The 22,612-nt window shown below is 58.2% G+C and overlaps 1 protein-coding gene across 2 annotated transcripts in view; it reads right to left on the bottom strand.

Moving 5' to 3' along the window:
• The window catches only part of Fibcd1 (fibrinogen C domain containing 1), a 32,419-nt gene extending 16,062 nt beyond the window's left edge, over positions 1-16,357 (bottom strand). For both annotated transcript variants that reach the window (XR_006071003.2, XM_006983447.4), the window contains exons 1-4: positions 16,149-16,357; positions 9,107-9,580; positions 5,432-5,591; positions 4,958-5,094 (exon numbers count right to left, since the gene is read on the bottom strand). Coding sequence is in view for 1 of the 2 variants with exons in the window: in XM_006983447.4 (XP_006983509.1) it covers positions 4,958-5,094; positions 5,432-5,591; positions 9,107-9,580; positions 16,149-16,220 (843 nt within the window). In the remaining variant the exon portion in view is untranslated. The remainder of the gene's footprint in view (positions 1-4,957; positions 5,095-5,431; positions 5,592-9,106; positions 9,581-16,148) is intronic.
• Positions 16,358-22,612: the final 6,255 nt, after the last annotated feature.

The following is a 22,612-nucleotide window of genomic DNA, read 5'->3' as shown; positions in this document are numbered from 1 at the left end:
CTCCAGAGGACATGGCAAGCATTGGTCTGGGCCTAGTGAGGAAGGTCTCCGATCTGGGTCACAAGATCACCCGTGGCTACCCTTCCTCATTTTCTGGGGCAGGGGCAGGTGTCAAGTTCAGCAGCATCCTTGACGTTGCGCCCCATGTCCCCACCCCCGGAGTGAGCATGGGGCACCTCAGAGAGGCTTAGTCACCGTCAGGGGCCAGGTGAGCCTAAAGGTCACCTTGAAACGTCGTCTACCCATCCGCTCTGAGGCCTCTCCAACCCCAAAGAGCCCCAAGTGGCATTGCTCCTACAGGTCACCCCAGCCCCCAGAAGCAAGGACTCGGGGTCCATGGAACTCATGCTTCAGTTTTAGTCCACTCCCTGTCAGGGGCACCCCTCCCTGTGGGGACCCTGTGACACTGAGAACTCACTTGAGCCCCAGAAAGAGCGCAGCCCCGCGGCCTGTCACCCACAGTCCTGACGCAGACCTCTTACGTCAGGTATGCCGCAGCCTGAGGCCGCTTTAGACCCGGAACAAGCCTTGCGGCGCCCACCGGGCCCCACTTTACCCTCTAGCAGCGCGGCTCTAGACTGAGATCGGGGCCTCTCCAGTGACCCTCAGCCTTGACACAAGCCAGCTCGCTAGTCCATCTGCCTCCCAGCTGAGAGCGACCCTGCCTCAGTTCCAGCTGGCTCCCTGCTGGCTGGTGCTCAATTAATTGTTCAGTAGCAATTAATTGCACTGACTGGCCTCAGGAGGCCTGGATTTTCCCTGGCCAGGCTGGCTGGGTAGCAGAGGCAAACCTCTTGCCATCTCCAGGCTACCCTGCTGGCCTTTGGAGTAGAAGAGGCACAGGGTAATGCCAGGCAGGAAATGGTATTCTGGCTGCAACGTGCCTCTCAGTCTGAGCCCCATGCTTTCCACTCCAGTCCCCGGAGCACAGGCTGTGACGGAGGAGTCCATTCGGGCTTGGGGCCCGGCACAGCATCAGTCTGCTGGGGATGACCACGCAGTGTTGGCGCCCGAAGCTGGGCCGTTTTGATGGGGAACCTAATGGGGATGGATGGCCTGAGAAACCAGCACCCTCCCAAACAACAATTGAGCGTCCGGGAGATTCTGTGTGTCAGGGGGGTGGGTGATCCTGACAGGTGCCCGCAGGCATCTGGGGGAAGATTGTTTCTGACGGAAGCCAAATGGATATGAACAGTTACCAGCCACACAAGCACTTTGCAGACCGCTCCGACCTCTCCGGCAGAGCCCCCATTCAGGCATCCAGGCATTGGGTCTAAGTAAAGGCACTGTTCCTCACCCATCCCTGCTAATCGTCCCTGAAGCCAAGGCCGAAGGAATTACCAGGCCCAGGACCTGACTGACTTCCCAGGAGATTGGATCCAAGTCAGCCTGAGTGGAAGACAGATGCACGGCATGGCAGGGCCTCGGACAGGCACAAGCCCAGCCGAACCCTTAAATCTGATTTCTGGGCCTGGCGGGGGCTCCTGGCCGTTTTGCCTGCCTAGGGATCCCAGAGGCAGAGGCCATAACTCAGCCTCTTTGCAGTTAGAAAAACAAAAGAGCTTTTAACCCCAGACACGGATCCGGTACATTTAAAAGCTCTCCCCTAGAGCCTGAAGACAAGTTTAGAGATGTGTCCATCTTCGGGGTCTCCAGGGATCCTTGGTTGCACTCAGACTGGCTCCTAATTGCAGGCTTTGCCACGCTCCCTCTCTGCTCCCTCTGCCCCCATATCTCCCTCTCCCCTCTGCTGGGGACACCGACCCCTTTCAAGAAGCTGACTCACGCTGCCTTGCCCTACAAGTCCCTACCCCTTCTGCTTTGTAACTTCAGCTGGTTTTAAACTCCCCCCTTGGCCATCCACCGGCCTAGACCTCAAACACCAAAAATAGTAATGCCAAAGGTCTTGGGTAAGCAGTGGAAGCAGCCTGTGCGAGGCCAAGGTCAGAGACACGAAGAGAGGTTGGCTGGCCACATTGGGAGCGGCTGGGCCTGTATCTCCCTGAACCATGCAGCCTTCTTTCCTGACGTGAGGTGGAGTGGTGTTGAACATCTGGGTTACTGTGGTGGCCTGTGCCGTCCCTAGGGTCAGCCCAAGGTAAAGACCCTGACTGGTTTCCAGGTCATCCTGATCTAGAACCCTCACTACCCTCAAAAAACAGAGAAGTTAAAAACAGAGAAGTGGACGGTGCAATTTCTTTAACAAAAAGCTGTGCGTGTGCCAGGCGGTGGAGGCGCACGCTTTTAATTCCAGCACTGAGAGGCAGAGGCAGGTGGATCTCTGTGAGTTCCAGGCCAGCCTGATCCACAGAGTGAGTTCTAGGACAGCCAGGGCTGTCCTGTCTCAAAAAGCAAAAATAAAGTAAATAAATAAACAAACAAAGGCTGTGTGTGTGTGTGTGTGTGTGTGTGCTCGCGTGCATGTGCACGTGCTTGTGATTATGGAGGCTTCAGGGTGACCTCAGGTGTCTTCTTCAATGGCACCCCACCTTATTTTCTTGAGTCAAGGCCTCTCCCTGAGCCTGGAGCTCAGTGATAGCAAGACTAGCTGAGCAGCAAGCTCCGGGAACTCTGTCAACCTCCCCAGGGCTGGGGCTACAGACTTGAGCAGCCAGATGCAGCTCTTACGTGGTGCTGGGTATGGACGCTGGCTGTCAAGCTCGCGGGGCAGGCACTTTGCTGACTCTGTATCTCCTCAGCTTTGGAGGTTTGGCTGGAGTGCAGGGGAATCACAGCCAGATTAAAACTGTTAGACACGGGTTCTAGGGCGGCAATGTGACCCCACCCCATCAGGGGAGGTGACTGAGTTACAGGCTGGGCAGCTTCGAAGCCACAGTGTCCAGCACTCCCTCCGTGGCAGCAGCCTGGGACACTGGAGCTCATATCAGGCCAACCCCAGCCTGGCCTGGAAGTGTTCCTGGCCGAGTGACACTGACCTGGCATCTCCAGGGTCCTGTCTCCCTCCAGCACATTCCTTTCCTCCTATCAGCCACTCTGGTGCGTGCCTTTAAAAGCTCTAATGCTATGGCCAGAGATGTGGCTCAGTGGGTAAGAACCTTGCGGAGGACTGAGTCCCAGCACCCACATCAGGTGTTACACAATTATAACTCACGGGATCTGGTGCATCTTCACCGGTACTCACATGCACATGCCTCCATGAATACACACAAGTGCAGAGTTAAAATAAGAAATGGCCGAGCAGAGGTGGCGCACACTTGGGAGGCAGAGCCAGGCGGATCTCTGTGAGTTCGAGGCCAGCCTGGTCTACAAAGCCAGTTCCAGGACAGCCAGGACTACACAGAGAAACCCTGTCTTGAAAAACTAAAATAAATAAATAAATACATAAGATATTAAAAAAAAAATCTTGTGAAGAATCGGGGCTCAGAGAACTAAAGTAATTTACTTAAGATCATACAGCAAAAGCCACATCATTGCCAGACCAGTCAATAGATGGCGGAGCCCAGGTATTACTTATAGGTCACACTGCCTCCTAAGCAGAAGGCAATGCTGTCAACTGAACTCCACCCACATCTGCAGACTCTTGAGTGAGTGTCCCAGCTCTGACGGAGAACACAGTCAGACCACTGCTGAAGGCTCATTCCTTCCCTCCCCAGCACCCACCATGTCCCCCGTGCCTGTCGGTGACTCCAGCCTCACTTCCTCTTGTGCCACACACCCCAGCTGACTCTGTGCCCTGAGAATGTCACCTGCTCTTCACAGCCTGTGCTCAAAAGCCCCTCCCCCCCTCCAGGCTGCCACAGCGACTTCCAGCCTGATTCCCTCACATGCTAAGCCCCTTGACCGGACAGGGCTGGGGCTTCCCCATCTCAACACTTCCAAGGTCCGCAGCGCACAGTAGGTGCTCCACTGTTCGGGAGAACCCAGCAACAGAGCAAGGCTTCCTCAGGCCAAGCCAGCACTTCATTCTGCATAAAGGAAGAGGGTTTTGCATTGCATTTATTTATTTTTGGTTTATATAGCTCTAATACCGTGAAGCTAATTTTTTTGTTTGTTTTTGTTTTTTGAGACAGGGCTTCTCTGTAGCCCTGGCTGTCCTGGATCTTGCTCTGTAGATCAGGCTGGCCTCAAACTCACAGATCCACCAGCCTCTGCCTCTGCTGGGATTAAACTGTGGGATTTGCATTTTTAAATTTGCACACGGTAGTCAATGGTGCAAGGGATCCTGGGAGGCTCTCCAGCGGTCTGACCCTCCTAGTGTGGGGAAGGAATCGCAGACATTTCCTGCAGCACCCTCAGCTCTAGACCCGGACAGCAGGTCGCTTTGCACGGGACAGTGCCTGCCCGCTGCTGGTGGTTGTTTAATGTCCTCTGAGTAGTGCTGAGGAATATGTAACATTTGTGAAATTCAGATTTCATCGAGAACAGCCCAGTTATTGAGACAAAGCCACACCCTGCCTCTTTTTGTCTTATTCCCCTACAGTGGCTCCGGCAGACGTCAGAGCCTTTGCTGAGCCCAAGGCTCTATTTCCCGCCACCGGGTGCTCTGTAGACAACGGGTTAGGTTTGAGGGATGCACCAGCTCCCCCAGCTTGGAGGAACCTCAGGGTACCTGTGGCTCACCGTCCCCTGCTGCCTGGTAGCATCCCATTCTTCCACTGCCCAATCAGGCAGACATGGGGAGGAACAGGGCTGAGCCCCTTCTTCCTCCCCAGTGTGTGCCTACCCCGATAGATAAAGAGGTGTTACTCAGTCTACGTGAGTGACAGGTCCCTGGGCATCTCCATCGCAAGGCCTCACCCCGCTCCGAAACACACCCTGAGAACTAAGGTGAGGTGTGGGGGCTCAGGGCTCAGGAGCAATGGTGCCTCTTCCCTGGTTCCTGCTCCCTGAGGGCAGACTCCCCTGGTGTCTACAGGGAGCGGACAGAGTTTGGAGCCAGGCCGAGCATGCTGGGCGGGCTGCTCTGCAGACGGACGGACGCACAGGGCAGACTCACCGTCCAGCCTCCGCCGTCAGTACGCATGTCACAGTAGACCTGGAAGCCGGCTGGGTAGTGAGTGGGGAAGACCGAGTAGACACCATCATCCTGCTGTCCACTCAAGAGAACATCCAGGCAGTCCCGGGGCCGAGAGCCTGAGACAAGAGAGCCACGTGAGCGTGGCGGAGGCCCAGACGCTGTCATCTCTTTCCGCCAAAGAGGTCCCCAGCTCTCTCTGACAACCCTGTCCACCTGAGGTCAAGAGCATGAACTCTCAGCCCCGGTGAATCCGTGGGGCCTTGCTTTCCTCATCTGGAAAATGGGCTCATGTCTCAACAGGTCAGGCTCTGAGTCACCTGGCCCACAGGAAGTCCGTTTCTACAGCAGCAGCTTGTCTATCAGAGTCAAGGGGCAGGTGACAGACAACCCTCTCCTCCCTGGAACTGGGCACCGGAGCCACCCACCCAGAGAAAGCAGGCCCACGGCACTCACCATTAGCGCAGCCTCTGGGCCGGGCTCCTCTGGAAGGGGCCCTTTGAAGGTCAGCCTTGACGCGGGGCCGGCCCAGGCCCCGTTCCCTCTGCAGAGCCTCCAGGACATCACTGACGGAGTTCACCAGGTGAGCCACGTGGCCTTGGCTCTCAGAAATAAGCTGCAGAGCACAGAAGACATTAGAGAGGACACAGACCTGGGGCGCCCCCGCCAGGAAAGCCTCCCCCACCCCTGCTTCCCTGGCCTCAGGGTCATGTCCATGGCAGTTTGAGGGGTCAAGGGCACTGGCGGAGGCATGGCCACTTCTCTGCATCCAGCCCAGCTGATGGGGACAGTGGAGGAAAAGGCAGAGCAGACATCAGCCTGAGGTCACCCACCAACCAGCTCCCCGCCTGAACCCGTCTTCATTCTCTCATTGAGACAGGGCGTCATGTGGATGGCTCTTGCCTCCACCTCCCCAGTGTGGAGATTACAGACAAGTGACACCAGACCCAATACATGCTGGGAACCCAGCCTGGCGCTTCCTGCTTCACAGGCAAGCACTACCCACTGAACCACACTCCACAACCTAGCAAGCCTTGGTTGTCAGGAGAGAAATGAGTTATCGTCACATCCCTAGCCTAGCTCCTGTGGGGACCTGTGGCCACACACACAGCACCAGCATGGCATCCGGCCCCACTGGGGTCCTCGCTTTACCCCCCTGGCTTTAGTGCGTTCCAGCCACACGAGGAGGCTAAGGCAGGGGTGGTCCCCTGCACTGAGGAAAACGGGCCCGAGTCCTGGGAAGGGCAGAGAGCCTGGGCAGGAGTCACCGCGTTCAAACTGGGCCCCAAACGAGGGTGCCCTCGCTGCCTTCCCCGGCCCCCATTTGCAGGGAGTCTCCATAGATGCCTGCTGTCCATCACCTCACAGGGCCCCATCCTGCTCCGGAGAGCCAGGACTTGAGGCCGTAACCTCCATGTTCCCAGAGGGAATCTGAAGTCTAGAAGGAGAAAGGCCCTGCCATACCCCTGGGAACCGGGATTCGTCCCTCCTCCTCAGGGCGGACAGCAGGAAAGGAGCGAGCGACCACTGTACTACCAACCCGGGTGTGGGTGGGCGCCAGGCCGTGGTCTTCCCCGAGTGGGTGGTGGCTCACGTCAGCTGTGTGACACCCTCCACCCCCTGTCTGCAGACCAGGGTGGGGACCCGTCCATCATTCTGGGGTGGACTATAACTACCTGTTCTCCAGAACACCACAGCTCCGTGAGGCAACACACGCCCCTCCCACCCTCCCCTCCATCACTGTCCCATGGGTTGGAGCTCAACAGAGCAGCGTCCGTCCGTCTGTTCCTCGGGAACCTCTTACTGTGCTGGCTGCCAGAAGGGTGTGGGGGTCCCCTGCATCCTCCCCCTGGGCTTCAGGAGGCTATGGGGCCCAGTGGAGGGGGAGGGGGTGGCAGCAGGCAGCATGGAGTGAGCCAGGTCCTGCTCACTGAACCTGTCACTCGCCAGATAATAGCCCATCGGAGAAAGAGAAAGAAATACACCCAGCCAGCAGTTTACAAAATATGATTCTCGGCTCGTCCGAAGGCAGGGCCCTGCGAAGCTCCGGGCCTTGTTGGTTTCCCCTCTGCTGAGCAGGTGATTCAGTGGTCTCCAGGAGTACTGCGGTGGCAGGGGTGCCTGCAGCCCTGACCACAGTGACCTGTGGTCAGGCTCCATGGAGCCCCTGCGGGGGCACAGGCAGCCCTTGATGAGGGGGTAGCAAAGACCCCTCAGCAAATCTCACCGCACAGCCCATCCTTTTGAGTCACCGTGGCCGTGACATTCAGCAGCTCGGGCCCGGCCCCTCCCTCTCCCTGGCAGGCAGAGGAGACCTCGGTTTAAACTAGCAAATGATTACCACTGAAACACATAAACCTGCCCCGAATTAATAGGGAGTCAGTCTCTGCTCGCTGAGCCGCGCAAACCATCACGAGAGGAGCTGGCGGTGACCAGAGGCCGTGAAATCAGGGCAGCTGCTTCCAGCGAGGCTTAGCAGTGACCAAGCTTCTACCAGGCCCCTTCACCACTGAGTCTCAGTCTGCCCCTCTGCAGAGTGGGTTGAAAAAGGCACCCGCCCCTGGGGAAGTGGACCATCACTTCCATTCACACAGGGTCTTCAGTGGTGGCTCCCTATGAACAGCCTACAGACGGAGCTGACATGCTAGAGGCCTGCTGAGCCCTGCACAGTCGGGAACACCAGCAATCCCTCCGGCTTGGCCTGGTTCCCCATTTTACAGGTGGGAAGAACCTACCTAGAGATGTGATCCCCCCAAGATCGCCCGAAGCTAAGATGGACCCCACAAGTCAACAGGCAGAACTGCTAACTTTAGCTGGGCCAGTGAGCAACAGACCTCTGGCAATCATGGCTTTGGGGACAGAACCAAGGGTTGTGGGGAGGAACTACAAGACAGGGTAAGGGGACATGGATGGTTGTCTCGGAATGATCCAGAAGGACAGAAGACATCTTGGATGGTCCTGTACCAGATGAATTCCTGCCCTGGAGACTGGGGATGCTATCCATCTTGCATTTCATGGGGGACATTCCAGCTCAGAGGGATGTAGGTAGCCAGCTCATCAAGGCTGAGTTCAGGGAAGGCAAAGTGGGGTTCCTGTCACCCAGAGCCTGGCAATCTCCTGTTGTGCTGATGGGCCCGGGGGAGGGGCAGCAGGAAGCTGGCTGTATGTCCCCCAACCCAGGGGACCCATCACCCCGTCAGTCACCCAGACAGAGTGACAAGGGCTATAATTTCTCCAGCTGCGGTCTTCAAGGGGGGAGGGAAGAGGGTAACCGCTCATGAGCTATGGGTGACCAAGTGCCTGGTCACCTTGGGTGTCCGGATGAGAGGCACATAGAAACAGCTGGGGTGGCTAGTGGGATGGGGTTGACTTTAGCCCTAAGGCTGAGTCGGAGAGGTGAAGCGCCCTCGGGCTGGAGGCTGGGCAGGGACTGAAGACACACTAGCACTGCTTTCCAAGCCTCAATTTTTTTTTGTTCTGGAAACCAGCAGACACAAACGAGGCAGTCCTGGGTCCCTCCTCCTTCAAGGAGATCCAGCTGGTGCTGAGGGGCTGATGGAAGAGCCAAGGCCAAAACCTGTCCCCCGACCCCACTGGATCTTTGCAGGAACCTGGCTGGGTACCTGGTAGGGGTGGGCAGGGAGGAGTTGGGAGGCCAAGGGCCTGTCTGGGTTCCCCTCGATGGCTCTGCATCCCTGGAAAGCCGTGGGCAGCTCAGAACAAAGCCGTGACAAGGGTTGAGGTAGGGGTGCAGCTCCTCGCTTCAGGAGACTGGGAGCAAGCCCCACCCCACCTTCCCTCAGTTTGCAGCTAATGATAGCGGGTGGGCAGAGAGGCAATGCCCGCCTGGCTTGCAGTTCACAGCCCCTCAGGGGGCCTGGGGGCCGGCCCCTCTAGTGCTGGGTCTACAAGGCTGCAGGGTTACCAGGAAAGTGTGTGGAAGGAAAGCTGGGTTGGGATATTGGCCGTGGATGTGAGAACACAGCCCTCCACAGCTGGAAAGCACGAGGCCCAGGTTGGAGACTGAGCGACATTACAGACATGACATGTTCAGCACAGGGACCGGTGGCGGCCCCACCCCTCAAATCAAGACACCCTCTACCAGACGGCATACGCAGATGCCACTCTTACCTGGATGAGGCGGCCCTGTTCGCTCTGCAGGGTGCTGAGGCCCTGGCTCAGCATGCTGTGTCCCTTACGTAGGCCAGCGCATTCAGCGTGCAGCTCGGAGGCCCGGGCCAGCAGCCGGGGCAGCTGGTCAGCCAGTGCGTCCAGCAGCTCGGGGGCACCATCCAGCCTCGGCTGTGCCTGCTGCTCACTCAGTGCCCGCAGCATGGAGGTCTGCAGACCCTCCAGGCGGGCGAAGCTGTCAGTGAGGTCAGGGCAGCGAGGGTCGATGAGGAGGCTGAGGTGGGAGCTGTCGGCCCTCTCCACGGTGACCAGGGCACTGTTGGCCCCTGCAGACCCTGTGCTGACGATGGGTGGGGGCGCCGTGCCCGGTGCATGGGCATGGTTCAGGAAGAGAACTGCGCCCGTGACAGCCACGGCCAGAAGTACTGCAAGGGACAGGAGCACCGTGCACAGCACGTAGCTGCAGCTTGGTCGCTGTAGATCAGCCCAGGACACAGACGACAGACAGACAGACAGGAGAAAGGAAGGCAAGTGTTAGAGGCCAGCCTAGGCCTGTGACTCTGCCCAGTGAGGCTCTGGAGGCTGGGAGGGAAGAGACCCCAGAAGAAAGCTGCACACAGCCCTGGGTCAGAGAGACAGGCAGGGAAAGCAGAGGCTGAGGCAGGGGAGCGGCCGAGGAGAGCCCTGTTTCCCCACACCCGCACAGAGCCCTCTCTTCCTAGAGCAGGGCCCCACAGGACAGGGCAGGACAGCCAGGCAGTGCAGCTCTGAGGCCACTGTGGAGAGGGGCTGAAGCGACACAGGGACTGTGCCTCCCGTAACGGGCAGTCTCGGCCTCAGGGCTGTCGCTGGTACAGCAAGCTGTCCCGACAGTGACTTAAGGACAACTGAGGCCAAAGCCACGGCGTCACTTGTAATTAAAAATGGTGCCATGACTCTGTGTGACAAATGCTTTGGAGTCCCACTCATTCCACCAAGTCACTCACGGACCCTGAGCATTTACACATGGGAAAAACTGGAGCCCAGAGACGGCAAGGGGCCTGCCTGGAGTCACACAGCCAATTAGAAGCATTCTGATTGGGCCCCAAGCTCCTGCTTTCTGGGTGCGGGGTGGGATCCCCTACGCACCTTCTATAACCAAATTTCAACTCTCTCACACACGCTGCCCCTACATTCTCAACTTCCCGAGTCTGAGACGCCTCTTTAAATGAGTTAGTGTATTAAAGGCCCTGGAGCCGTGCCTAGCACGTTCCACTTCTGCAGTAAATATTAGTGGCTTTTATTATCTCATGATCAATGTGCACAGAGCATCTGGAGGTGGTTTTTATCTTCCACCCAGAGCGTTATTTCTGCGTGTCCTCTGCATTGGGAGGACACGTTCCCTTTCTCACACGCGGTAAGATCTTATGGTGTAGCTGACTGCCGGCTTGCTTTCCTGGCCATACAGAAAACACCCATTGCATTTACTAAGAAGTAGCTGCTTCTCTCCCACAAGTCCCAATACCACCAATACTCCTGAGTCTCTTGGTAGGAGAGGAGCAGGGGCTGGGGTGACCTTTTCCAGGAAGCCCTCCTTGATTGCCTCTCCCCCAGCGCTTCTCAAGACAGATTCCATCACCTTTCCACTCACCGCCAGCCCCACGAGCCAGGCTCAGGGACTCTCGCTCAGAGCCCATGTCCCCTCCAGGGGAGTCTGTGTCCATGACTTAATTCTCAACCTCTCTGGGGACATGATCCCTTGGGATCTCTGACAAAGGCTGAGGACACGGTTTCTGAGGACCCGGGGACTGGTAATCCATGGGAAGGAAACCCGCCTGGGCCCCTGTCTGACCACCTGGCACAGCTGAGTCCTGGCCGGTGACGTGGATGGGTCCACAGAAGCAGAAACAGCAGGTGGGCCAGGCCAGCCTTTGGGACAAGCTGGGACACCTGGCACCACAGAGCCTCAGGACCTCCCGGCAGAGCCCGCGCCTTAGGTTCTGAGACAGAGCTACCTCCTCTTTATGACGGCTCACACAGAATGGAGGCAACCCCGGGCTGCAAGCCCCCGACCCCAGGCGGCCCAGCAGCCCACAGGTCCTTACAGCCAGGCACCATGTCCCCTCCTCTGAAGCCTTGAGCAGCCCCTGCTGGGAAGGCCGCTGCTCACCTCATTGTGCAGATGTGAAACTGAGGCTCAGGGCGCAACACAGGGGTGGGGGTGCGTTAGAGACAGCGGGGTGAGTGTCCCCCAACAGTCCTCCCCTGCTGAGCAAGGCTGCAGGGACAAAGCTGTGTTGGCAGCGAGGTGCAGACACACTCGCTTCTGACCCATCAGGAGACACCTTGCCCGGAGCATCTCCAAGGCCCGTCCTCTGACTGTGTGGCATTCAAGTCCCGCAGCTTGGAGAGAGGCTCATCATCTCCCGGTGGGTCTTCAGGACTCCATCCTGACGGATTGGGCACAAGTCGTCCCAGGGGAGCGGGGGCTGAGGGGACAGAGATGGGGAGAGTGGAGGGAGTTGCGGGGTCCCCTTGGAGCCAGTGTGGCATGGGAGCTCAGAGATGGAGCAGGCCGCTCTTGGAGGAGAATTAGTCTTTAGAGATCAACTTTAAAGATGAAGAGCTGTTCGCTTTTATAGGCTGCGGCTTACGTGCCTCGCAGAGAAATCGCCCAAGATAATAAGGGGGCCTGGGCCAGGCGGCCAGCGCTGTGCCTCGGGCTGGAGCTTATTAATCAGTCTCTGGCCAGGCAGAGCAAGGTGCACCCCAACCCTCCTGTACAAGGTGGGGGTGGGGGGAGGCAGCACGGAGCCTCCCAAGGACAAGGAACAGTGCCTAGAAGGAGCCTGGAGCCTGAGTCAGGAGATGGGGTTGAAGGCCTCCATGTTCCCAGCTAGAGGGGAGTCTTTGATCCCCTGCAGGAGGGGTCAGTGGCCGGGCCTGTGAGATGGTCGGCAGCCTGAGATCAATCCCTGGAACCGCGTAAAGGAGAGAACCGGATCCTAAAACTTGTCTTCTGACCTCACATACACGTGCTGTGGCACACGTGACCCCGATGCCCACCACACAAAGTAAATTGAAAAAAAAAAATCAAGTGCTTGTCTAACGGAAGGATGCAGGGCCTGCAGGAGCCTCCCAGAACACCTCTATTGGGAGGTGACATTTGTCCAGTATACTTTCTGGAGTCCCCAGCCCTTGAGAACAACTTGGGTACCTGGAGGAAAAGAGTCAATACCAAGGGACCTGGGAACCCCCCCCCCATCCCAGTATATGGCACCCCCCCTCTGCTTTCCCTGGTGGCCCGGTCCCATGGGTCCTAGACAGAGACCCTTATCTTGGCTGCCAGCCCGAATGAGGAGGTCTCTCATGGGCCAGGGAGGCAGGGTGTCAGGAGACAGCCACTCTGCTCCCCGTCCTGGGAGCCTCAGTCAGAGGCTGTGGCTGCACTTAGGGTGGACCCATGTTGCTGACTTTGCACTGGAGAACTGGGGTGCCCCGGCTTTCTGGAAGGTGCTAGGAGCTGCCACTGAAGGTGTCCAAGGTGATGGAGATGATGTGGGCGCTGTCTGCACCGTCCCACCTAGAGGCTCGAGGCACCTAAACTTACACTCCCCAGGGGATCTCCGGCTTGGCTCTCGCTTTGCTGGCAAGGGGTTTCCACGGGTGTCTGTGAAGGGCCCCTAGGTCCTGGCGTCCTCCTCACCACCTGCCTCAGTCACTGAGGGTCACCCCCTCCCCCCCGCCTGAACAAAGAGCAGACAGGAACTGGCCCCTCACACCCCTCCAGGCCCCAGATACCAGAAGTTTAGCCATGACCAGCCCCAAGTGCACACACTGGGTGTCGGCTGCTCCCGCCCCAGGGCCACACCTACCAGGCCCCTCTCAGCTCCCTGCCCCCTCCGCCAGGCCCAGGAGCCTCAGGCAGGCCATGCCGACTCAAGGGACAGTTGACTGTGGGGGGCTCCAGTGGTCTCTTCCTCTCTCACCCCAAATCTGATGTGGTGACCTCCGAAACTCTACTGAATGAGAAGAAAGAGAAATCTCTCTCGTGTGGCAGCCACCATGGCCTGTGGCAGTGCCTGACTTCTGGGTTTGTCCCCAGGGGACTCCGTGTTTCCTGAGGCGTGGGCTGCATCTCCTGGTGTGATGTAGGGTCTCCATAAATAGCCATGGAGTGAATTAAATTCGGCAAGGATTAAGGTTAGACCTCAGGAAAGACTTCCCAAACAGAATAGCTTGCTTGCTTTCTGGAATGTTTCTAGAAGTTTTGAAATCACTGAAACACGGGATTGGGCATGGCTGGGAGGCTGACCGCTGGAAGGTGACTTGGGGTCCCCTCAGCAAGAAGGTACCACTCCCTCTGAGGAGATGGTTCGGGGTGACTTCTGTCAGTCATTCCAGGACCGGAAGCCGGTGTGCGGTTCTAGTCTTATCCAAACACCTGGCAAACATCCCCCCCGCAGCGTCTTCCTGCCCCAAGGCACACAAGACCCATCCCGTGCAGGGGACAGGAAGATGGCCTCATGAAGCTGGAGTCAGTCCCTTGGCCAAGGTCGTACATGCAGTGTGGAGACGTTCGGGAACAGAGCCAGGCGGGGCAGGCCCACGGAGGTCCCCAGGAGTGGCCATACCTGGACGTGAGGAAGGGTGAGGGCCACTCACCCCAGTCAAGTGACTAAGCTCTGAAGAGAGGCGGTCAGGGAAGAACACAGGCCCCCTCCCCTTCCCCTTCGCCCAGTCTGCTCGGGTCACTGGTTTGGTCCCTGAGAGTGGGGGTGGCGGGGGTGGGGGTGGAAGTAGGGGTGGAGGTAGAGGAGTGGTTCATCTATTATATCTGCCAGCCTCCTAGGGAGTTGTGAAGAGAAGTGAGAGGCAAGGGTGTGGGCGCCGCTGCCTGGTGCTGGGGTGCTGGGGTGCTGGGGTGCAGTCTCGGTCAGTTCTCCTTTGGGGGAACAGCAGTGTGCATGTATCCCACCCTGGCAGCAAAGAGGAGAGCTGCTGGGGAGCCAGCCTTTTTGTGGGCACACAGCACCTTGAGGGGTGCAAATACACCAGAAGTTCCCCCGACTCCTTGTTAGCTCAGGTGAGGAAGGACGGGGGCCGGTTGGTCCCATTTTACAGATGCACCAGCGAGAAACAGCAGCTTAGCAAGAATCGTGCAGGCATGTCAGAGACCACGATAAAGCCAGAATGGAGAAGGCCCCGAGAGAGCGAAGGTACACCTCTCTCCCTCCACCCCCTTCTCTCTCCATGTTGCTCACAGGAAAGACCTGGCCTCCGGTCCAAGCACACAGTAGGCACAAGACCCAGCCTGGTGCATACTGGCTCACTATTTGGTGATGGAAGGGGTATCCGATACCCCATACCCAGCATAGACAGCCGAGCTCTGCCTGATGCAGCTGGAAGCTGGTCCCCAGGGGCATCAGAACCCGGGCGGCCACACCTGGCCCAGGACACCTTGAAGTCCCATTTGTAGCAGACTCCCCAAGACGTCCCCACCCCTCCTCTCCCATATTCCTCTTGGCCAAGCATCAAACAGCGGACCTGGGCTTCTGGGAAGGAATACAAGCTGGGCAGGGGGACATAGGGCAGGTCCGGGGGAACTCAGAGGGGAGGAGGGATCTAGAGCCAGGGGCATGCTTTAAACAAAACTGCCTCGTTGCAGCCCTGTGGGGAACAGGTAGGGTGTCCCTGGGTCGGAGTGTGTTGGGGACCTGACGGTGCCAATCAAATGAGAGAGCACAGCTCTAGAAGTGGGCTAGAGCCCAGGGAGGGAAAAAAGCAGCCAGGACCGTAAGGTACCAAAGGAGGGCAGCCTTGGGGACAATGCCTGAAAGTTATCGCTGCTTCTTTAAGATATCAGCAGGAAGGGCCCTGTCACCAGGTCACAGTGAAGGTAGGAATACAGTTAGGAAGGGCGGCAGATCACCCAGGAAGGCCGTGGAAAGGGACTGGTTAGACACAGTCGAGTCCTTGCTCTCTGGCCTGCATGCTGTGTGGCTTGGGCATATTCCTCAACCTCTCTGGTCCTGTGGTGTGGGAGTGTATACTTGCAAAGAGCCTCTGACTAGGAAGTGAGGTAGCATCAGGGCTTTGCAAACGGTAGCGGTAGCGAGCTGGTCCCCTTGACAGACCAGTGTCACTCCAGGAAGAAAAGCTGCAGCTTTGAAGAGTGAGGGGCGGGCCTTGGCCACCCCCTCCTTCTCTGGTGGCAAACGCTCCTGTTCCTTCCCCAGTGACATCTGTCTGGGAGAAATTTAAAATTTAAAACGGGCAGGCCCATTATCTGCTCTCCTTGGCGAATGGCCTCCTCAGCATGCCTGTCTATCCCAGTCCCTTGATGGCTCAGCCTGGGGCAGACCTGCGGCCACTCCTCTGCCTCCGAGGCTGGATGCCCGGCCCCTCAGTGGGCCCTCCCTGCTCTGTCCCAGCTGGCGCAGTGCACAGCCCTGGGCACCCTCCAAGCCGGGACACTTCGCTGTCCCGGAAGAGGCAGTAGGGAGAGAGGAGCCGGCAGACCCGGGTTCAAGTCCCTGCAGGGCTGCGTGGCCTCAGGCGGCAGCTGGACCTCTCCGAGCCTTGCTCTCCTGGTCTTAAAGTCGGAGAAGCACAGTGCTCAGGCTTCTTACAGGATTTTAATGTTTTCTGGTCCCCTGTTGGGTTGGGTGTCTTGATAAAGAGAGAGATGGGGGGGGGGAGGCAGCCCTGGGTGGGGGGCGGCAGGTCCTGATCTTGAAGCCCGGGAGGATGCGCGGGGCTCCTGGCAAGTGGGGAGGACGCCCATTGTGGCTGTGGGCGAACGGGACTCGGCACGCGGATCATCTGTCAGCTGTCCCCAACTGAAGGGCTGTTCCACAACCAACTATAGGTCCCCTCTTCCCTCTGCGTGAGCGAGCACGGGGGTCTCCCATGGGGGTGGGGACCGGCTGCAGCGAGTGCCTCCTGCAGGGAACCCCGCGTTCAAGTCTCCTCTGAGGGAGGAGGAGAGCAGGTGCCCCCCCAGTCCTGCCCAAGCTCCCCAAACTCCAGCCCCCGCACCCGTCCCCGTGCCCGTGGGTACCTGCGGTTTGTCGCGCGGTCGGTCCTCAAGTTGGGACGCGCCGCCCACGGTCTTCCACCGCTCGTGGACCATCTTCCCGCAGGACCCGCGGGGACGCGGGGCGCGGCCGAGCGCAAGGGAGGCGCGGGGTGCACCCGGTGCGCCGCGCGCGGGAGGCCCCCTTGGTGCCGGGGACCAGGGCTGGCCCGGGAGCGGCGGCCGCCAGCAAGGCTGCGTGTGAGCGCGTGTGATCGCGGGGAGCGCGGGCGCGAGCCTCCGAGAGCCGCCCGCGCCGCGCCGTCCCCGCGTCCCGCTCCCGCGCCTCCCGCGCGCTCCTCCCTCCGCCCTCCTCCTCCTCCTCCTCCCGCCTCAGTCTCCGCGTCTTCTCCGTCTCGGACTCTCAGGGCCTTTTATTGCTCCCCGCGGCCTCCCGGGCACGCGCACGCGCGCCCCGCGGACTCCAAGAGTGACTCCCGCTCCAGCCCGGCCGCGGGTGGCGGGGACTAGTCAGCAGCAGCCGGCGCGACGGCAGCCACCGGCTCCCCGAGGAGCCCGCGCGTCCTGCGGCGCCCCGCGCAAACTTCCTCTCGGGCGGGACTCGCCTAAGTCCCCAGGTGCCGGGATCATCCCCGAGAAAGGGGGCTGGGAGGAGACCGGGTGCCTCCCTTGCCGGACTCCGGGGGTCCAGGTCCCGGGTCAAGTGTGCGCGTGGCCCGCTAGTCTCCAGCCCGGCGATCTCGTGCTCGAGTCCCCGACTCCGCAGCCGGGCTCCTGCACACCCCACGGCACCCGCCCATCCCGGGTCCCCGCCGACGCGCTCCCCGAAAGCTGGCCTAGAGCTGTCCCGACCGCGGGAGGAGGGATCTGAGCCACCCCAGCGGGGGCTTCTTAGTCGTCCCTCCCACTAGTCGCACTTTTTAAAGCGTTTAATCCGCCCGAGCAGCCTTCGGAGGTAATTGACAAAGTCCTTAATCTGCGCGGTTAACGAGCTGCTGTTGTGGCTCCGACCGCGTGGCTCCCACGCGCCCCACGCCGGGCCCCGCCGGCCGCCCTTCCCCCAGCTCCGCAGAGACGCCCAGACCCCCCGCTACTCCCTAAAGCTGTTTTCCGGCTCCGGGCGCTCTGGCCGCCGTGCTGTTCCCTGGCACCGTCTCCATCTCTCTCTCCCACCGGCTGCCAGTCTGTCGCCCCGTCTTCGTCCCTCGTCTCGTCCCTCTAGGCGCCTGGCAGGCGTGGGGCAGGCCTCGTGCGGGTGGGGCCCGAGCCTGTCGTGGGCAGAGCGGTCCCGGGGATCGGAGCTGGAGCTAGGCACGGTGGCCACATGCCCTCCCAGACTGTCACCAGCCGGAGACTGGGTCCGACAGTCTGCACGAACTTCCAGCGCTGCGGAACTTCCTCCCGCGGTCCCAGCCCGGCTTCCCACCAGCAAGCTGCCGGGGCTACTGCCCAGTGACCCCAGGCTGGGGTTAGCAGACGGCTCCATGCGATGCACCTGTGCCCCCCACCCCATCAATATCGGGGGTTGTAGGTGATCTCAGGCCTAGGCAGAAGACTGTATGGTCACTGGCCTCTGAACCTCTCTTGACTCAGTTTCCCCTTGTATCCAAAGGGTTAACAGCACCTCATTCCGAAGGCCTTTTCTGGGGTTCTGAGGCAGGACTGTACATAAGCATCTGAGGAGTAATGGCTCACACTTCCCTGCTCTAACCTCAGCTTCATGCTCTCTCAGAGCCTCAGTTTCCTCATTGAGCAAGCAAGGAGGGAGCAGAACTATGGGGTTCCCCGTCCCCTCACAAGAAGCAGGTGAAGGGATCTCTGATTCCACGGTGCCTGCCGGGAGAGGATTTTTGACTCCAGGTAAGGTGTGCGCTAAAAATCCCCCTGGGCGATCCTGAACTGGAGTCTGGGGAGAGGGGTCCAAAGGTCCCTCCCAGGGTACACAAGGAGAGCAGTCAGCCCCTTTGGGGCGGGCGCACTTGATTCAGGGACCCTGCTTTGATGGTTAGACCCCGGAAGCCAGGCACTGAGTGGGAGAAACCATGAACTTGAGCAGGTGCGTACAAGAGCCTTCAGGACATCTGCTCCCGGGCTCGCGGAAGGACAGGTAAGCGGGGGCCACCTAGTGGCTCCTCCTGGCAGTGTCTGCTGGTGGAACCTGGCACCCACTCAGGAAGAGTCCTCAATCCTCCCGCCTGCTGGGGTGCAGATGGGGGTGGTGAGCCGTGAGCCTCCCCCCATCACCACTCTGCAGTGGTGCTCTTGGCTCAGGTGACCCCAGGAGCATCAGTGGTGGGCTAGGGCTAGCAAGAGCACACTCAGCCTCCAGACACGGCACTCACTCCGTGCACACAGGGTCGTCAGCCCCAGGGGGTTTATGGATGAGATGAACCAGCAACCCGGAAGCTCTGAGGGGGAGTGGCCAGAAAGCAGACCAACACCTTCCCCATGCTCTTCACAAGGCCGACGGGTGCTCAGCATCAGGGACAAGTCTGTCTGTGCTCGCATCCTGGCCACCGTGGAAGCAGCCTGTTAGCCAGCTCAGGAACCAGTACTCACAAGCTACGAAGACTTAATCCAGAACTGCCTGGCACCTGGTCCCTCCACGCTGGTTCACCACTTCTTCAGGGTCCTGTTTCTTCTTCGCAAAGTCCCTTGGGTGTGATGACTCCAACCATCAGGAAGCAACAGTCTGGAAATTTTAGTTGAAATTCTAGAGAGAGGGTCTGGCCCAGCCCTCCCTTTGATTGTCACCGATTGTCAGCTGACCCGAGGTAGCTGTCCTCCACAGGGACCTCACTATAGTTCAGTGGGAGGACGTGGCTCCTGGGTGCTTTCACATGGAGGGCTAGAGGATGGGCGGTGAGGACAAATGTGAACGATGAGGAGACGAGGAAGGGTCACTCTGGGGACCAAGAGTGACAGCACATCCCAGTGCCGGCTCAGGACTGGCACCCTGTGGAGCATCACCCTTCTATCCAGCCCTGTGCCGGGGTGGGGGTGGGGGGCAAGGTTCTCCCAGCTACCCCGATAGGTCAAAGCTGTTGTTAATCTCTTTCATGGATGAGTCTTCAGAATACAGAAACACAGTTAAATAACTTACCTAACAGTGAAAGCAATGCAATTAATAAGCAGTCGTCGTCTACTAAGGATTTCTCGCATGCTGACCACCATTCATTGGTAGTATCAGCAGAGTTCACTGTCTCCTCTCTCAAGACCCATGAGTAGTAGTAATGCCCCCATTTTAAAGAGGAGACAACTGAAACGCAGAGAGGTTAAATACCATGACCAAGAGCACACAGCAGTTGGTAGATCCAGAATTTGAATGCAGGGCTTTGCTCTGCTGGATCTCTCCTCCAAGTCTCAGGGCTTCCTGGTTGGCCTGAGATACCCAGAGAGCATTGTGGGGCCGGCATGCAGGGCTCCAGAACGTGGGCTGCATGTCCAATGTGCCTGTCTCTGGAGGCCTGGGGGCAGCTGGCCAAGAGGTCAGGACCTCTGGCCCCCGTCCACCCGCCTCTCCCCGTCCACTGCCCAGGGCATTTCACTCTCCTGGTAAAGCGGTTTCAGCTCACCTCTGACAGTCACATTTATCATTAAAAATAAATTCATCCTGGCTCCCCTTGGCACAGGAAGGTACTGTGCAGTGATTCAGTGGGCTTGTCACCCTCGTGGTTAGGCGCGGGGAACCGAACAACTGGATGGTCTCCAGCGCCAGCGCCTCATTTTCTGCACTGGAGCCAGAAATGTACAGTGGGCTGACATTTAATTTAGAATCCAACATACCTTGACACAAACTCATAATACAGAGGCGGGGGTGGGGGGGGCTGCCAAGCTGGGCAGGGATGGGGGGGTCCGAGTGACGGGGTGGATTTCCTTTCTTTTTCTTTTTGCTTTGTCAACATGATGACAAGCCAGAGATTGCCATCAAAGGCAAGAATTAGCAGGGGCCGTGTGTGTGTGTGTGTGTGTGTGTGTGTGTGTGTGTGTGTGTGTGAGAGAGAGAGAGAGAGAGAGAGAGAGAGAGAGAGAGAGAGAGAGAGAGAGAGAGAGTTGCTGTGTGTCCATGCCCCAAGTCCGCTGGGATGGCATCCTCGGCATCTTGAGGTAAGTCTGCCGGGTCAGACAGTACCCATACTGGAGAAGTATGTGCCAAGGCTCAGGTATCACGGCCAACACTGGCACCCGGGAGCTGGACAATACAGTCCTGACACAGATGGATGGCGTCCGCACCTTCCATCTGTGTCCCTGGTTCACTCAGATCCTCGGACACATACTCAGCGCTCAGTAAATACAGGGCACGCAGGAAATATGTCATTTTAAACATTTAAGTAGAGTTTCTCTCAGGAGGAAGCCTGGATTTTATTGGACAAAACAGTCTGATGGGCCATTTAGTTGTCAAAATTGGAGGTTCACTGGGCTGGGGTGGCTCAGTGGATAAAGTGCCTGCTCCACAAACACGAGGACCCCGGCACCCACATAAAAGCCGGATGCAGCACATCTGTATTTCCAATCACTGGGGGTATAGAAACAGGATTCCTGGGTCTTGCTGGCCAGCCAGAATTACTAAAACAGCAAGTTTCAGGGTCAGTAAGATCTTTATCTTTTTTTTTTTTTTTTTTTGTCCTGGATCTCACTCTGTAGACCAGGCTGACCTCGAACTCACAGAGATCCACCTGGCTCTGCCTCCCGAGTGCTGGGATTAAAGGCGTGCGCTGCTGCTGCCGCCGCCACCGCCGCCGCCGCCGCTACCGCCACCGCCACCACCACCTAGATCTTTATCTTAAAAAAAAAAAAGGGTGAGCCACATGTGTGTCCATACACACTCATCTCTTGGAGGCTCAAGGATCACTGGGGAGAAGAGGGTAGAGCACAAGAGACACAAGAAACCCAGTTGGGAGGGGACAGAGAGACCGTGACCCCTGGAGGGGGGGTAGAGTGGGCAGAGAGGGCCTGGCAGAGGTGAGGTGGTGTACTTTTCAAGAGCTTGGCACCCCTAAGGCTGTGAGCAGAGAAGGCAGGAAAGAGAAGAAGCTGAGGCAGGGGACCCCAGATGCAGAGCTCACCACCAGGCAGAAGAGCTGAGCAGGAGGAACAGAGAGTTCCTGGAGGCCCCAGCTCGTTTGAGCTTCCGCTGTGTGCCCAGCCTCTGAGCGTCCTCTTATTCCCACGTGACAGATGAGGTGCGGGAAATCCACGCAGGATAGCACCTGTTAGAGGCCGAGCCTCCTCCAAACGCCACAGTGTGAATTGACGCTCCCCAGCCAGACTCCAGATTCCCCAGTTTAAGTGGTTTGATTTTATTTCTCATTACTGGGGGGTGGGGCGGGCGCCTGTGCCGTGGAGCATGTGTGGCAGTCAGAGGACAACCTTGTGGAGTCGCTCTTCTCTTTCCATCTTGGGGACAGGTGCGGGTACCAAAGGCCAGTCTCTGATGTCCTCTTCAGTTCTCATCTACCTCGATGGGACCTGAGGCTCACCTGTCAGACAGACAGACTGGCCAGTGAACCCAGGGACCCTCCTGTCTCTGCATCCCTGGAGCTGGGATTATAAGCACACACCATCTTGCCCTCATCTTCATGTTTGAGAGCACTTTACTCAGTAAGAGCCATCCCCCAGCTCCAACTGTACAGATCTTTTTTTTTTTTTTTTTTTAAAAAGATCCATTCATTTTTATTTTTTATGTATGGGTATTTTGCCTGCTCGTGTGTGCAGTGCCTGCAGAGTCCAGAAGAGCTATTAGATCCACTGGACCTGGAGTAACAGATGATAGAGAGCCACCACGTGGATGCTGGAAATGGATCCCTGGTCCTCTGCAAGAGTCGCCCGAGCTCTTACCTGCTGAGCAGAGTCCCAGTTCCAGATCTGCAGATCTTAAGGGAGCTTTGTCCGGCATGCCAATCAGCATGTAGGTCACTTCTGGCACCTTGGACTCCTACCTGGTCACATTCCCTCCAAAGTTACAACTGTTCTTGATTCATCTTGCGTTTTCTTTTTTGGACAAGGTCTCCTGTAGCCGTGGCTGGTTTTGAACTCGCCGTGTATTCGAGAATGACTTTATTCTCATGATCCACCTGCCTCCACCTCCCTAGCACTGGATTTGCCCAACCATGCCTGGTTCATGTGGTGCTGGGGATGGAACCCAGGGCTTCCTACGTGGTGGGTGAGGGCTTTACCGACAGAGCCACATCCCTGCCCTGCTTTGCCTTCTCTTAAACACTTCAAGTGTGACCTGTGTGGTGCACCTTAGGGGCCCGGTTTCCTTTGCTTGCCATTGGACCGCCAAGTTCTTCTGCCTGTGTGTGTGTCCTTGGCTCAGTCCTTTTACTGACCGTACTAGTCCATCCATGGCTCTGCTGCTGCTGTCTCTACCTCAGCGGGCCTCAGTCTGTTTCTGTTCAAGGCTGTGAGGAATGGTGCGGCTGTGAGCACTTGGACACCTGCTCCTGGTGCGCACACACCTGGCTCGTGCACGACCTCGGCAGGAT

The sequence above is a fragment of the Peromyscus maniculatus genome, chromosome 4 (genome assembly GCF_049852395.1).
Source record: "Peromyscus maniculatus bairdii isolate BWxNUB_F1_BW_parent chromosome 4, HU_Pman_BW_mat_3.1, whole genome shotgun sequence".
Lineage (NCBI taxonomy): Eukaryota > Metazoa > Chordata > Mammalia > Rodentia > Cricetidae > Peromyscus > Peromyscus maniculatus.
Note: the sequence above shows the minus strand (reverse complement) of the source record. Positions and strands in the feature narration are given on the sequence as shown.